The sequence below is a fragment of the Notamacropus eugenii genome, chromosome 4, assembly GCF_028372415.1.
Source record: "Notamacropus eugenii isolate mMacEug1 chromosome 4, mMacEug1.pri_v2, whole genome shotgun sequence".
In the NCBI taxonomy this organism is placed as follows: Eukaryota; Metazoa; Chordata; class Mammalia; order Diprotodontia; family Macropodidae; genus Notamacropus; species Notamacropus eugenii.
The window spans coordinates 198507425-198523608 of NC_092875.1; the positions used below are offsets into that span (position 1 = coordinate 198507425).

At 37.0% G+C, this 16184-nt stretch overlaps 1 protein-coding gene and 1 long non-coding RNA gene across 5 annotated transcripts; one reads left to right on the forward strand and one right to left on the reverse strand.

Annotated features, from left to right (window-relative positions):
- Window positions 1–481: 481 nt before the first annotated feature.
- On the reverse strand, window positions 482–5290 carry LOC140500916 (uncharacterized). The gene is made up of 3 exons (XR_011965974.1): window positions 5204–5290; window positions 3561–4933; window positions 482–825 (listed from the first exon to the last, which is right to left on the reverse strand). It is a non-coding gene; the product is annotated as an uncharacterized lncRNA (long non-coding RNA).
- Window positions 3767–15944, forward strand: GMNN (geminin DNA replication inhibitor). Of its 4 annotated transcripts, none has more exons than XM_072603976.1 (7): window positions 3767–4006; window positions 5946–6006; window positions 10088–10189; window positions 11914–12067; window positions 13003–13085; window positions 14639–14749; window positions 15470–15944. In XM_072603976.1, exons 2-7 carry the CDS (start codon window positions 5953–5955, stop codon window positions 15626–15628), a joined length of 663 nt encoding a protein of 220 aa, XP_072460077.1. In that variant the 5' UTR covers window positions 3767–4006; window positions 5946–5952; the 3' UTR covers window positions 15629–15944. The 4 variants fall into 4 exon arrangements, with proteins under 4 accessions (XP_072460077.1, XP_072460079.1, XP_072460081.1 ...); XM_072603978.1 differs by lacking the exon at window positions 3767–4006 and adding an exon at window positions 4453–4583; XM_072603980.1 differs by lacking the exon at window positions 3767–4006 and adding an exon at window positions 4862–4957.
- Window positions 15945–16184: the final 240 nt, after the last annotated feature.

The window sequence follows — 16184 nt, forward strand, 5'->3', positions numbered from 1 at the left end:
TATTTTCATCTGTAGAAATTCTCTAATTTTCTGTTTGCTATTGGCTTGGATAAATGAGTTTATTTGACATTTGCCATGTGTGTTCACTGTGGAACTGGCATTTGGTGGGAAAAAAAGTTGAGCCTTGGATACACAGTTTGAGGCTGGACTTCCTCATTATGGGATAACAATCAGGAGCTCAGCTTGAACCTAAAAATTATTTCTTCTAGATCAGGGGTGGGGAACCTTGAGGCCACATGTGGCCTTCTAGGTCCTTGGGTGTAGCCCTCTGACTGAATCCAAACTTCATAGGACAAATCCCCTTAATAAAAGGAACTGTTCTGTAAAACTTCTCCCAAGCTCTCACCAACTTTGCCCCTCATGCAGTGGTGGAACAGTGAACAATCATTGTCTACCAATGAGGAAAGTCTTATGCAAATAGACTTTGTGCAATGTATTACATTTGTAAAAAGTAAGTTATAAATATTAAGCAACTTAGAGATTCATTTACAATTATCTTTTTTTTAAAAAACATTTGCCTTTTTTCTTTACAGCCAAAAAAGGGGTAAAAATAAAACAAAAAACCACTACAGGTATTTGGAGGAAAAAAATGGTTTTGTACATGGGGTATATACCTTTATAAACTCAAGACAACTCATAGACAAAAAGGTGACCTCCCAAAGGAGGTCTCTGCAAAAGTTACATGGAACATCCTTCCAGTCAAAACCGCCCTGCTCTCTCCCTTGAAATGTCATCCAGGTTTGTCCAAGACGCTGGTGGGCTGGCTATCTGTCTTGGAATGTCGTCAGAAGGCTCCATCAGTGGACAGGATAAAACCTCCAGAGTCTGTTCACATAGCAGGAGAAAAGAGAAGGGAAGAAGCTATTCAACTTTTGTCTCTTTTTTCCTTGTGGCTTGTTGTGGCCCCCTCCTCCTCCTTGGTCTCCTCAGAAACCACCCATTGCCTCCAAAGTCCCCTCAGCCTCCTCTACCATCTCCTTGCTCCTGAAGCCTCCCCAGTCATACAATTATCTTTTTTCCCCATTTCTCTGCATTACTGCATATGGACTTTTTTTTTTCTTTTGGTGTTTAAGTGAATAACTGAAAAAAAAAATTTTTTTTTAAAAGAAAACATGTTCCACCTTTGTTCTCTTCATGAAAGCCATTCAAATTTCTTGGCTTTTCCACAGAAAAGATATAATATCTATTTTGCTTTATGCTGTACTTGGTGTAGCACTGTCTGAAAATAGCCCTTAATAGAAACCTTGGGTGATGATTATGTCCTGCATCATTCTTTATACAAGATTAATTTATACAAGAATGACTGAACTTCAGAATCTTGTCCTTAATAATTCTGCCTTACCATTTGATGACTAGTTCAGGACAAAAGGGATAAGTAAATAAACTGGTCAAGAAGCTATATATGACATCTCAGCTGGCTCATGTTTTATAGCCATATGGAAGATTAGACATGGCCATTACCACAGCTCAACAAAGGTTTTTGGAGACAATAGGAAAGCAAGTATAGGCTGCAATGGAAAGAGCACTAATTATATTGAAAATCATAAGATCTGCCTTTGTGATCATAAGTAGCAGAGTGGAGGATTCAATCACAGGTCTTCTAATTCCAAATCCAGTACTTTTCCCACTGTATTATGTTGCCTTTAGACCTGGTTCTGCTACTAACTTGTGGTGTGACACAGGACAAGGCCCCGAGTTTTTCTGAGTTTCAGTTTTCTCATTACAGAATACAGTTACTGGTCCATATCTCTAATCTATCATCAAGGTATAACATTCTATGATTCTAGTTCTTTCTACACTAGTCAGCCAGTATTCCAAAGAATTTGTAAATTTAAGTTTTCTGTTTTAGCCTAATATATGTCTATATACATATGTATTTACTCATATCTATGTGTATACTATATATATGTATATGTGTGTGTACATGTACATATACCTGGCTAAAATGGAAAAATACATTTTTAGCCTAATATATATATATATACATATACATATGTCTAAAACAGAAATACACACACATATGAGAAACCCCCAGATAATATGGTTAGGTCACATGTAATCATTTTCCATATAGCTTGAAAACAATGGGAAACCATCAACTTATCAGTGTGAAAAGTATTTATCAAGCCTCTTGCTAATTTGGTGCTATATAAAATGGATTAACAGCAGCTAGGTGGCACAGAAGATTGAGTGCTGCCCTGGACTCAGGAAGATTCTTCTGGAGTTCAAATTTGGCCTCAGAAAGTTACTAGCTTACTAGCTGTGTGACCCTGGACAAGGCACTTAACTGTCTCAGCTCCTCATCTGTAAAATGAGCCAGAGAAGGACATGGCAAACCATTACAGTATCTTTGCCAAGAAAAATCCCAAATAGGGTCACAAAGACTAGGACATGACTGAAAAAAAAAAAGAATGAACAACAACTGGATTAACAGATAAATTCCTGTGCCCTCCTTGAACTCTAAAATCTCCCCCCAAAAATGAACAAAAAGGATCCAATAGAGAAAGCAGTTCTGGGCAACTACACATGGCCAGTGTAAGTGTTCCATTGAAGATTTTGTTCCTTATCAACCTACTCCCCTTTACCATTTCATGATTTTAAAGCAAACATTACTTGGGTGTTTGTACAAAGTGTTTCTCTTATAAAATATAACCTTGCTGTCCTTGGTTGTCAGCACTAAGACACTGCGCTTGGTACTACAAGTACAAAAACAGGAAAACATCAGGTACACGTATTTTTGTTGCTGTTCAGTGGTATCCTGTTCTTCATGATGCGGTTTGTCAGTTTCTTGGCAGAGATACTGGAGCGGTTTGCCATTTCCTTCTCCAGCTCATTCTGCAGATGAGGAAACTGACACAAACAGGGTTAAGTGACTTGCCCAAGGTCACACTGCTAGTAAATTTCCGAGGGCAGATCTGAACTCAGGAGGATGAGCCTTTCTGACTCCAGGTTCAGCACTCTATCCACGTGGCCAACGAGAACTGCCCATACACGTAGACTAAATTCAATATATGTGTACACACTTACATATTTTAAACCGCCGCTGGGATTTCATTGGTGTAGAGCTTTCCGTGCTGATCCAGAGGGGCACCTTCCCTGCCAATTTTGGTTGGCTGAGTGGGGCACGGAATGATTAAATGGCTGGTCATAGCTATTACGGATCTGAATCATTACGCGGACTCGGCGCTTTCACACTCCACTAACAGCCCTGCACCCCATTACCCGCTACCTCTCAGATACCAAATAAATACAAAGACTAAACACGGGCACACACAACCTCTGGAGGTCAGCGTGCAGTTACGCAGCACGCGCCTGTTACTGCAGGCAGACGTCCAATTCCTAATTGAAGAGAGATTTGAACACGATTAGTATTAGTGGGTGATCAGTTTGTTTTATTGATGTCTCTTTCTCTTTCTGCAATTGCGACTGAAGGGAAGCCAAGTTTTAAAAGCATGCAGTTTACAGACCATTTTCTGTAAATTAACCTGACCAAACGGAACCAGCACGTAGCTTGGGTCTGTTTGAGTCTGGATCTGATTCTGTTACTTTGGGTAACTCACATCGCCTCGGTAGGTCCGAATTTCCCCATCCGCAAAACAGGGGAATTGAGCGAGTTATGGCGCAGGTCGCTCGCTTGGCGGCCTTCCTACGCAGACAGTTTGGAAGTTCAGACAAAATGGGCGTGGACCTAAGTCAGACGGTCCGGGTTCCAGCTGTATGTAGATCTCCGGACCACTTCGTAACCCGCATGCGCATCCGTGGCCAAGGGGCGGGGTCGAAGGGAGAGCCAAGTCGGCAAGGAATTGGCTACGTTTCCCGGTGGGTCGGGACGCGCCCGCGAGGGCTGTGGTCACGTGACCACCCTAGGGCTGGCCCCTAGCGTGCCAAGCGGTATTTAGCGTCTCGAGCTCGTCGTGCCGCTGCTTCGGTGCGGTCCTGGCCTCTTCTTGGGACGCTGCTTCCGTGTGCGTGAGTGTGCGCCGCCAGCGCCGGGCGCCACTCTTCGGTGAGTCGGGGTGGGAATGGGAATGGGAGGGCGGAGGGGAGAACCAGAGGGAGAGGCCGAGGGCGTTTCTCGGACGCGGAGCGGGCGAACCCTTCTAAGGAATCCCTTGTACTCTTAGCCCTTGGCGGCCTCGAATGGTAGCGGGATGATCCCCTACGTGTCAGGCAGTTTTTTTTAAAGGGGATTCTTCGTGGGAGGGGAAGAGGAGGCAGTTGGTTTAAGTGGTTGTAGGAGTCGGGAACCAAAGGGACGTGCGAGCGAGCCTCGTTGGTTGGTTGGTTCAGTTTTGGCGCGTTGGTCTGTCCACGTGCCTGATTGGCTGTCCGGGAGCGGCGCGCGGCGGGGCCTTCCCCGAAGGTGGGTTTGCGCCTGCGCGTGCTGCGCCGGCGGCCGGGCGTCTCTTATCTGCTGCGCTCCCGCCTCGGTTCCAGTCTTCGGAGCGGCTGTGGTGGGGGCTCGGAAGCCGGTGACTCCACGGACGCTTACCATTGTCAGCGCCGGAATGTGTCAGCGTTCTGGGGGCAAGGACCGGAAGTGGGCATAGGATCTTCACCTGGAAGCTGTGAACCTGATTTTGGTGACTTTTAAAATACCGTTGCTTTCCTTTGTGCATTTAAAAACATGCTTCTGAGGAGGGCTTCCTCGCCAGGCTTCTGTAGGGGTCCATGAGACAAAGTAGGTTAGGTATCCTGGAATGTTAGACCTGAAGGGCCGTGGATTTAGATCTGCAGAGGGCCTTCAGGGTGACCTAATCCAAAGCCACCCACGTGGTGTCAGACTTCAAACACGGCTTATTCCAGCTACTTACCCAGGGGTTCTTATTAAAGACCTTCTTATCTTGAGTATGATGCTGAGGGCGGCAATACTTCCATTCACTCAGTAAACTGAAAGGAAAGATCCTTTCTGAATTTGAGATACGATGTGAAACTGCCAACAGAGAAGGGGTTTAAGGTAAAGAAATTATCAGCATAAATAGTCGAACCTTAGATCAAAGAAGAACTCTCAGAAGACTCGTGTATTTTGCGGGAACAGCTATGCCTGGATTGGAAAAGGGGGAAAGCTATTCTAACCTAGCAAAGGAAATATCTTTAGTAAAGTAGGGTGGAGTAGGGAGGACGGTAGAGGATGTCCTTAGAAATAAGTCTTAACTAGTGTTACCCTGTTTTCTAGATCTCTTTCCCCAGAACTTTTCCTTACTTAGCCTTGTCTCTCTCCTTTCAGTTCATATTAAACATTAGATCACTGGGTTTTTCTTTTTTCCCCAGATCATAAAGAGGAATCAGATTTGAGCCTGTTGTCCTCTAATATGACTTAACTTTGGAACACCACTAGAAGTTCTCTTTGTATTGAATTATGACATGGGTTCATTCACATCCAGTTAGTTACATATCTCCTAGATTCCATGGTGATCATCGTCCTAGGGATTTGAAACTCACTCTGTGGGCTAACGATCATTATTCCTCAAATCTTTATGTTTTGTTTGCATCATATAACTTTGTTTTAGAAGTAAGTTTTTGTAGGAAAAGCTTTTTAGTACAGATAGGGTAGAATATGCACATCAAAAACTCTTGTTTTTTTATTAACTGTGGTAAGACTAGACCTAGCATGTCTGAGAAATAGGGACAGAAGAAAAGAGGAAAATGTTGAGCTGGTAAGAGGATGGTAGTTCACCAAAAATTTCCATAGGCTGTTTATGGTGTCTGTGTCACCCTTGCCTATGAAATAATAGTGTAATTCATTCTTTTTGATTCAGACATTAAATGCCTGCTGTATTTGAGACACTGTTTAATAGTTGAAGCATTTCCTTTAAAATTGTGGGTTCACTTCTTGACACACACTGCTCTTTAGAGTTTTCTTGTCTATGTGGAATGTATACTTTTTTGGTCTATTTTGTGTTCTGCTGTACAGGTCTTACTGATCTGACATCTGACTTTTTCAGCTTTTTGATGAATTCCAGAATGAAGCAGACAAAAGAAGAAGGGTCCAAAAAAACTATAAAGGTATTTGACAGCTTTTTATCTGTAACAGAGTTACACATAAGTTTAGAAGCGTCTTATAACAATAGTAGCCCATGTTCATATACTTATTTACATTGTCATTTTCCCCCTCCAGTAACACAGAGATAGATAGGTAAGCAAGTATTATCTCCATTAGAATGACTGGCCCAAAGCCTTATAATGAAAGTTAGGACTTTTTTTTTCCAGTCTGTATTCTTTCACTTAGATCAGAGCCTTCTACTAACTAGAGTAAGCAGTTGAATTTTTAAATTAATTTTTGAAATTGTCATTTATTTTCTTTTCCTCCCATGTTCTTCCCCCATTGAAAAAAAAAAGTCTGACAAATATACACAGCCAAGCAAAACAAATTCCCATTTTTACCATGTCCAAAAATGTATGTCTAATTCTTCACTGTTAGCTCGTTATCTCTTTGTCAGAATGTGGGTAACACTAGGCAGAAAGGTGATATAAAAAATGAAAACATGCATATGGAAGGGTGGTATTTTTTTTTAAGCAGCTATAAGTTTTTAAATTTCATTTTACTTACCTTGATTTTTTTTCTAAACTGTTCCTCTTTGCTATCAAGCTATGGAATGTTCCAAACCATCTATAATGGTGTGCTGTTTTTATATTGTGTTTACATTAATTTTTGTTATTTTTGATGTATCGGTAGTGATATACAATTCAGTAAGCTTTTATTTAAAACATGATGCCTGTCCTCTTGAAACTTAATAATCGTATAGCACAACATTTCATGGTAAATACAGTGGAAAAAATGACAATTTAAAGTGGAAATCTAAGGTAGAATGCATCCACTAACTAGGAGAATCAAAGAAATCTTCCTAGAAAAGGTGGCATTTGAGTTTATAATTTATAAAGGACTTTATAATTCAGTTCAACAAGCATTTATTAAATGCCTGTTATGTACTAGATATTGCGGATACAAAGACCAAAGTGAATACCTATTTCCCTCCAGAAGCATACATTTATGAAGAGCCTGAATTCAAATCTAGGTCTTCAAACTACAAATCCACTGCTTTCCCCCACTATGTCATAATGTAGAATTCACATTGCAGAGACTAAGAAGGGGTCTATAACATCATAGGTTTTCCAGTGAGAGCTCAGAAAGATAATGAACATAAGAAGATGAGAAAGTAAAAATTACAAGTAAAAGAAAACTGGGTCATCATTTCATCTAGACTAGAGCTAGGTTACTGATGAAGTTTTCCAATCCATTTTCACTAAAACAATTGAAGTAAATCAGACAGAAAGCACTGGAAAAAGGATTATTTAAGTTTTGGCACTTTCTGACAAAAGCTGCCTACATGGATCAAGAGAATAGGAAGCTAGCAGTTTTAAAGTTTTATGCAACAAGTGAATACCAGTTTTACATTAGTGTAGAAAATAAAAAAGTATGCATTCTTGTGAGTATATATAAAGCTGATATAATTCTGGATGATGGATTTTATTTTAGAAACAGTTTAGGTATTTATTTAGAATATTTAGAAACAGTTCAGTATGGAGGAAAAGACCACTCGAGGTTCTAGTTTTAGCTTTGGTACGAAATAGAAGGGTAGGAATTTAGTAGGTAAAAAGGGGAAGGGAGGTAGAACATTCCCCAGATAGAGGGAACAATATGAGCAAAGGTAGGGTTACATAAGAATGTAGTGCATGCTTGGACAGAAAATGATCATGCCATATATATATGGCCTTTCAAGTATTCCAGCTCTAGAGTCAGTGTTTTTGATTCTATAATAGTAATTAATGTGGGCCACCTGGGATATATGGGAGATGTAAGTTTTTTAAAAAGAGTAAATTTTCATTTTGGGAAATGTGAAGTAGTTTGATCCTTTCCTTCCCTCCCTCACCCCTTCAAAAAATTAATGGAACTGCTTTAAAGAATCTTTCTGAGTATAAAGTATATATAAAGCATATTTTGTTATAATATCTTAAAACTTGGATGACCAGAAAAGGGGCCATGGGGGTTACCTACTCTAGCCTTCTAATTTTATAGATAAGTTAACTAAGGCAGATGGAAGGGAAGCTACTTACCCAAAGTCACACCATATATTAAGTAGCAGAATTGTCATTTGAACCTACCCCCTCCTCCCTCCAAATTTAATGTTCTCTTTGTATTTGGATCTGGGGTTTGCTTTTTTTTTCTAAATTGAGGACTGTTAGAGGAGTCTTAATAATGTTGAGTAGACCTTAAATAACTTTTCAAACTTAGAACCCATCTGAAATATATTTCATTGTTTGTTATATAGGCACACAAATATACTTGAAAGAATAGAGGAGAAATAAATTTGCAAGTTTGGACTAAACACAATCAACAAACTTCAGCAATGAATATACTTTAATGGATTTACTGTTTTATTTTATGCATTGAATTGGAATGATTAGGACCCTTGAATACTGGTTAGGAGACATGGATTCTAGTTTAGCAGTGTTACCTTAATCTCTTTAAGGTTTTTCCTCATTCATAAAATGAGGGGGAATAAACTTTGGATAATCTTTAAGGTTTCTTGCTATGGCATTTTGTGATGTTCTATGAATTATGTGGTGTGATGTAGGTAATAACAAGAATCTTACCCATTTCAGCATGATGGTCTAATAATGCACCATTTTCTTTTGGTTCATTTAGACTTTAGTAATGGAGAGTGGCTAATTTTTCATTAGCTAATTGCTTCTTGTATTTTAGCTTTCAAAGTTAAGCTTGCTTCTGTTTGTCAGAAGACCACTGACTAACTGTTGTAATCTATAGTGTATCTGAAATGTTGGTAAAATGTTAGTTCCCACAGTAGCTGGCATTTTCATTTGAATAGTAAGATAATAATCAACTTCAGAAACTTTACCGTGGGAAAGGTGAACTCTTGTCATGTGAAGTACAGTGCAAATCAGTAACTTTCTCACGCTGCTATAGTGTCATGTTCTAACTAACCTTGTTTGACTATCCAACATTGTTTGCTATTCCCTGATGACAGTATAACTAATGATGTTTTTGAAAATAAAAAGCTTTCAGTCCAGGAAATATACAGGATATTTGCATTCAACAAGGAAGGTGATGAACACACTGTTCCACAAAACAATGGCTTGGCTGGATCAGAGTGTTTTAATTATGCCCCAAGCAAGGAAATTCTAGCAGTCTTTTGATTAATGGGTTTGAAGCAGAATTGTTTATATATTTAAGTAACACTTGTAAAAGTTTTCTAAATAATGATTTTTAAAATGACTTACTTTATTTTACTTAGCAGATGATTCTTTTAGTTGTATAGTTAGATTTTAGGAAATCAAAAATTTTAAAATACATTTAGGAGATCTTGCTATTTAAAGACAACCCCATAACGAGTCCTTTGTAAGGACAAGAAACACATAAATAGCCCCTTATAGTTATTCTTAATTTTTTCATTGGGTTTTATTCGAAGTGGGATATATATATATCTTAGGATAGGTTCCAGCCCATTTTTAACTTTCTCACATTCCATAATTCCTATAACTTTAGCCAGATATATTAGAAAATGAAATAACTAGCTTCTACCTCCTTTCACCCCTCCACTGCTACCCCAAGCTTATAAGAGGATACTGGCTTAAAAAAAATCAAAACCATAATTATTAATAACTATTAGAATCTGTCAAGCATACCTGTTCACTAAGGTGGTATTTTTAATCTGGTTAATTAGGCTTGTATTTTTATTGGCCAAGCATAACACAATATAATCATATATGATGCTTTCCTTGTAAGAAATTTAAGGATCATTTTTCTTTGGGAAAAAGTGTTTTGACTAAAAAAAGTGTCTTGCACATAGCAGGCACTCAGTAAACTTTGTTGAATTAAATTTAAAATATCTAAAATTCCTTTCACTGAAAGAGTTGCCCAATTTGTAAAGTGAAATTTTCCCACCCATAATTCCAAGAAAAATTGATGGAAACTTAGGTTTTTCTTCTCAAGAATAATATATCAGTGTTAAATGTTAGCAGTTATGGGTTTTTTTTGTTTTTTGGTTTTTTTTTTTTTTGCTATTATGATATGATACTGATTATAAATACAGTATTTAATAGTCAGACAACGTATCTTAATTTGTAGAATTACTTCTTGGACAGCACAAATGGCAGCCTTATACCAAGACGAACACTCAAGATGATTCAGCCATCTGCAGCTGGTTCTCTAGTTGGCAGGGTAAATGAGGTATGTAGTATTGGGGTAGGATGATGTAAGTAGTATAGAAGTACATGTTATGGAAGTATAGGGATGGTTGAATAGTAAAATAGTCATGGTTCATAGAATAAATATTGTTCACAATTCAAGATGGGGAAGTTAAAAATCCTAGATTGAATTGAATTCTAAGTGCAAGAGAATATTTTAATAATATCTATTGATTTTTTTTTTGTCTGTTTGAGAGTTGAGGAAAACATCAAATAGTGGTGATCTTGAGGACACCACTGTGGTTGGATTACCACAATTCTGTTAGCTATTGAGTTTAAATGGAAAGGAAGTTACTTGGGTAACTACAAGTTAAAAAATGTTAACATGTGTCTAATATTTTAATGATCATAATAGATCACATTTATGTAGCACTTTATACTTTACGTCATGATTTCCTAGTAGCAGCTGTGAAGTAGAGGGTATTATTATTGTGTCCATTTTTCGGATGAGGAAATTGAGGCCCAGAAAATTTAAATAACTTGTCCGTATTTGTGCCAGGTAATAAATGGCAGAGCTGAGACTTAAACCTACATAAATTCTCTGCATCAGATGCCCTCTTCCAGTGCAGATCAATACTCACACTTGACTTTTTTATTCTCTGAGATTCTTGTCCATGTTGTCCTGTAAATTTTAGAAATGGGAACCGTCGGATGCCCTGGAGCTCTTCGTCTAGGTCTTTTAACATTTTTGTGAGTACTGGGAGAGTATTGTTTGTGGCTTTTGTTTTACCTTTTGTTTATGATACATGGCCACTGCCTTTTTTATTTAGGTTCATGATGTATGATGGCTTGCATACAAGTCATCTTTAGTAAGATATCATGACCTATATATGACCAATGTATTGTTCCTTTGCAGGGTCACCTGCAATATTTTTAAATTTGTGTGTGTGTGTGTGTGTGTGTGTGTGTGAAGCATTTTGGTTTCAAACATCTTTCTAATTACATGTAAAAACGACTTCTAACATTCACTTTTTAAAATGCTAAGTTCATAATTTCCACCCTCTTCTCCTCCCTCACTGAAAAGGTAAGCAGTTTGATATCGGTTATACATGTAGTCGTTAAAACCATTTCCATATTAGTCATGTTGTGAGAGGAAACACAGACCAGAAAACCAAGAAAAATAAAAAAAGTTTTAAAAAATATGCTTCCACCTCCATTCAGACTCTGGAGGTGGAGAGCATTCAGACTCATCATCAAGACATTGGAAAATGTCTTGCATCATTGTATTACTGAGAATGTATAAGTTATTCATGGTTCATCATCATATAGTATTGCTGTTATTGGTGACTTGCAATTCCAATTCTTTGTAGATCATGGTATTCTATGACATTATCGTATAGTATTTTTCTTTATAGGTCGTATAGTATTATTCTTTGTAGATCATTATGTTTTATGGCTTGTGGACATATAATATCACTGAGAAAATATTGGTGTTGAGGGTAGATTTTTTAACTGTTGCAGATAATGTGGATCTTTTTTAAGTTTATGAACTTTAATTTTATTTGATAGAATTAAAGAAATGGTTTAGTATTCATAGAATTGTAGATAGACTAAAAATGTGTATGAATGAATACTTAAAGGTTAGTAGCTTAACACTGAGAAGTTAAGTTCTTTGTTTTGAGCTTTTATATGGCTAAAAGACTACCAGTTACATATGTATTTCATGTCGATTCAATCAAAATTAGTAACTGTTACCTAAAATTTCAGTCAACTTCTATCAAGGCTTTATCCAAAAGGAAGCTTTGGAATGACCAACTAACATCCAAGCCTTCTAACGATGAGGTTGCTGTAGACCCAGAACAGAGTGAAAATGAAAACCTTGAAGGAGTCTCTCAAGAAGCTTTTGATCTCATGATTAAAGGTATGTAAGTATTTGTCATTTATATGTTACTATAATGTCACCCCATCAAAGCTTTTCCCAGATACCTATCATAAGTCCTTTCATGGCTTCTAGTTTAGGTAAAAAGGATTTTCCTTCCCCAATTCCTCTGTGTTGCTGTTAAAATGTTTGTTGAACTAAACTTCTCTCTACTTTTTAGTGGGTTACGATTACCTCCACCTGCCTCTTAACAACTCTTGGAAAGGTCTAGTGGGTAATATTGCCTCATCTCTTTTCTAGAGCCATCTAGATACCATCAGGAAGGAAAGCTTGAACCTCTGAGTGATAATTACTAGGAAAAGCCCCATCACCACTATGAAATGATGAGGTCTTTAGGAAAGTGTCCTTAAACCCCAAACTGACACCAGGGGTCAGCATTCCAAGCAAGGACATTTAAAAAAACACCAAAACAAAACACCCATCTTCCTATCGTGACTATAGACCAATTTCCTGACATCCACCATCACAAGCATCATAACATTTCCCCCTAACCCTGATCTGACTCTTACCATCCTTGCTCCACCACCATCCTCTCTTTCCTGAACTCTTATTCCACATCTAGGAAAGGCCAAGTGAGATATACAGCAAGGATTGAACCCAGTTTTTCTGATTCTTAGGCTAGCCCTCTATATACTATATGCTTTGTATACTATACCACTCTTTCTCCCTGGAACTTACTAGTAGCAATAAAATAGGCAGGCCAATTAGATTGTAATAGGAAAAGTTAAGAAAAAGAGATCAAATGATCAGAAATAATTTTTCCTTGCGTGAGAATTGACAACCATTTCATATAGAGAAACTCAGAGCTAGTTTGTCTAGGTTTACTTGGTGTACTTCAAGACTCAAAATAACTTATATTAACTTCCATAATAATAAGATTTAAGATTAATTTTAAGATTTATTTTTAATCACTACAGAAAACCCCTCTTCTCAGTACTGGAAAGAAGTGGCAGAAAAACGGAGGAAGGCTCTTTATGAAGTACTACAAGAAAATGAGAAAGTATGTATTCAATTCTAGTCCATTTAATGTTACTGTGTACCATCCTCCCCAACCCCCAGATCTTCTCCCTCTAACCCTGAAGAATGTTTGATTGCCTAGGTGCTATGTGCTTAGAGAATAAAACACATTGATTAGCTGCAGCGGCCATAATGAAGAAAGTAAATGTTAAAAAGAATTATTACATACAGTATAGCTGTTATGTTGAGGAATACATGAAACTATGTAGAATGGGGAGGGAGGGGCAGTTTGTTATTTGATCCACACTGAATTTTCTGTATGAGGATAATTGTTATATAAAATAATTCTTAGGTAATATTTAGTATTTAGTCTACCTGGATGTTAAGCTGACATCTTAAACTTACTATGCCCCAAATTAGATTCATCATATTTTGCCTTCTCTAACTTTTGTATTCTTCTAACAGTATCACCATCCTTCCAGTTACACAGGCTTTAAAACTAAGGTCATTCTTGACTTCAAGCCTTGGTCCTTCTCTTCCCCCCTCCATCCATTTAGTTAAGTTCCATTCATTTTGCCTTTTTAGTATCTCTTGTATTCCTTCCTTTCGTTCCCAATGTAACTATCTGGTTTGGACCCTCATTTTCACCTAAAATGTTACAGAATCCTTTTGAATTCTTGTCTTTTCTCTGTTCTGTTCATCTCTGATCAATGCTTTGTACCATTATCCACATAATATTTTTTCTTTAGGTATTTGTTTTCTTTTTGCCTGACACTATAGCCTCAATAAATTCATCTTTCCAACTCCCATTGAACCCTCCTTTCTAATAAAGAAAACCAACAGGACTGCTTCTGTTAGCATTGCAACATTTTGATATCACAGGCCTCTACCCTCTATCAAGAGAGAAATGTATTTTATGTTCTCTGAATACATGATTGCTCCTTGCAGTTAATCTTGAGTTTTTCTGCCTTGCAGTGTTGTTTTCATTTGCAGTTTTATAGTTGTTATGTGTATTGTCCTCTTGATTCTGCTTCCCACATAATCTTAATATACTACCCCATGACTATCTCACTTATCTGCCCAAAGAATTTCCGTGGCTCTCCATTATTTTCCCCAAATGTACTACAAGAGACTTTTTGCCTTGCTATTCAAAGCCCTCCATAATCTGACTGCTGGCAAGCTTTCTAACTTCTGTTTCAGTCAGGCTCTATAATTAATTTTTCATGCCCATTATTATCCTTCCCTCGTTGATCTCCATACCTTTACTGACACCATCCACCATTGTATACTGGACTATCCCCAGTCTTTCTTCCTTCAAGGCTCAACTCATTTACTTTCTCTGAAGCCTTTCCTGGTACCCCCTTACTCCTCTCCTCCTTCAAGATGTTCAAATTTCTTAGTTTTTTTTCCAAGCCTTTTATTATAATTATTTGTGTACAAATGTAGGGTGCCTCTTTTCACCCTCTTTTCACCTATTAGATTTTAAGCTCCTTGGGAACAGATACTTTGTCACATAATAGATTTTTAAAACATACTGTTGTCTTGAATTAAATTCCTTCCATGAAATAGCTTATAAAATTGTATTTGTATTTTTAGCTACATAAAGAAATTGAACAGAAGGACAATGAAATTGCCCACCTAAAAGAAGAAAATAAAGAACTGGCAGAATTAGCAGGACATGTGCAATATATGGCAGATATGATAGAAGTAAGCATTTTTAGTATTTGTAAGTCTCTTAAAGAATTGCTTTCAGAAATTTGATGTCGAGTTTTGTTGTACTTGAGGCTTAGTTTTGCCATACCTAGTTTTAGTCATATCCTTTAAACAACAAACCATCTCTTCCTAAGTTCTAAAAATAGATTTAACCTCTAAACTCAGACATGCTTTTTTTAAAATAAGCCATGAAATGTCTAATTGTTACAGGAATTTTTATTAACTAATTTAAATAAGAACCAAAATGGTGTGATGTTTTTACTATTAAAAACTAGTGGTTTCTTAACCAAAAAAAAAAGTGTTGATGGCTTTGGTCCCATGCTTTGAGGCTGCTAATATTATGCCTATTTTGTTGGTACTTTCATAACAAATGTCTAGTGAAAACTCAGTAGAATTAATTTTAAGCCCAAGATTCATACAGACTGGTAAAAAAAAAAGGTACTTTGCTTTCACTTTTTCATATCCAAACTGAAATAGTTTTTAAATTTAAGGGTTTACAGTAAAATCTATTTTTTGTTTTGGTAGGACATGAATATTGAACTATTTCGAAGTGTTAGTTACTGGATCTGTCCAAAAAGCTTTACTGTAACATAGTTTCTTTTTTTTTAACATGGATCCTGAATATGTGATTATATAGAGGACCCTATATCAGTATGCTGATAGTATGCAAAAACCTTAAAATTTTTGTGTTGAAATCATTTTCGTTCTTTTTAGAGGTTAACTGGCCAATCTCTAGAAAACTTTGAACCACAAAACAACTCTGAATTTGAGGATTCTGGTTCTGGAGGTGAAGAAGTAGGCAGAGATTTTGAAGAAAGTCCCCAGATTGACACATGTGATGAAAGAAATGCTTCTTTACCTACAAATGGATGACCATGTTATGTTTGACTGTTGGGAAATAACACTGCCAAAGTTTATGTCCACTTTAGTTACATCTTTGGGTTACTTTTCTAAATTAGTGAAAACCTTGAACATTTTGCTCTTTTTTTTTTTTAACATGATGCTTAGTGGCAGAGAATTAATTGTATTCTGCAAACTATTACAGTTTGCTTTTGGACACTTGTATTAAAGTACAAATACTGTGTATTTTTAATCTTGTGATATTTTATGTAAATAGCATCTTTTCATTCGAGTCTGGCATGACTTACATACACTTGGTAAATAAACTTCAATCTCCCATCAACAACAACTTTGCTTATATATCTTATATTTGTAACTGGGGAACATGAATGTTTGGGAAGGGGGAATTATTGTTACCTCATTTTTTTACTTGTATATTTGTCATTCACTATTCAGTACTGTATTATGTATTCTTTGGGGTAATATACAACATAAGAAGCTCTTGCCTTTAAGGAAATTATAATCTGGTTTGAGATGTAGAAAATAAACACATGAAAAGACTTTAACATGATATCTGAATAACATATAC

Bases quoted from the DNA above. Each gene is read 5' to 3' on its own strand.
- GMNN (XM_072603976.1), top strand. From the start codon at position 5,953: ATGAATTCCAGAATGAAGCAGACAAAAGAAGAAGGGTCCAAAAAAACT. The intron at 10,190-11,913 runs GTATGTAGTATT...CTAAAATTTCAG, and splicing joins TAGTTGGCAGGGTAAATGAG to TCAACTTCTATCAAGGCTTT. The intron at 14,750-15,469 runs GTAAGCATTTTT...CGTTCTTTTTAG, and splicing joins ATATGGCAGATATGATAGAA to AGGTTAACTGGCCAATCTCT.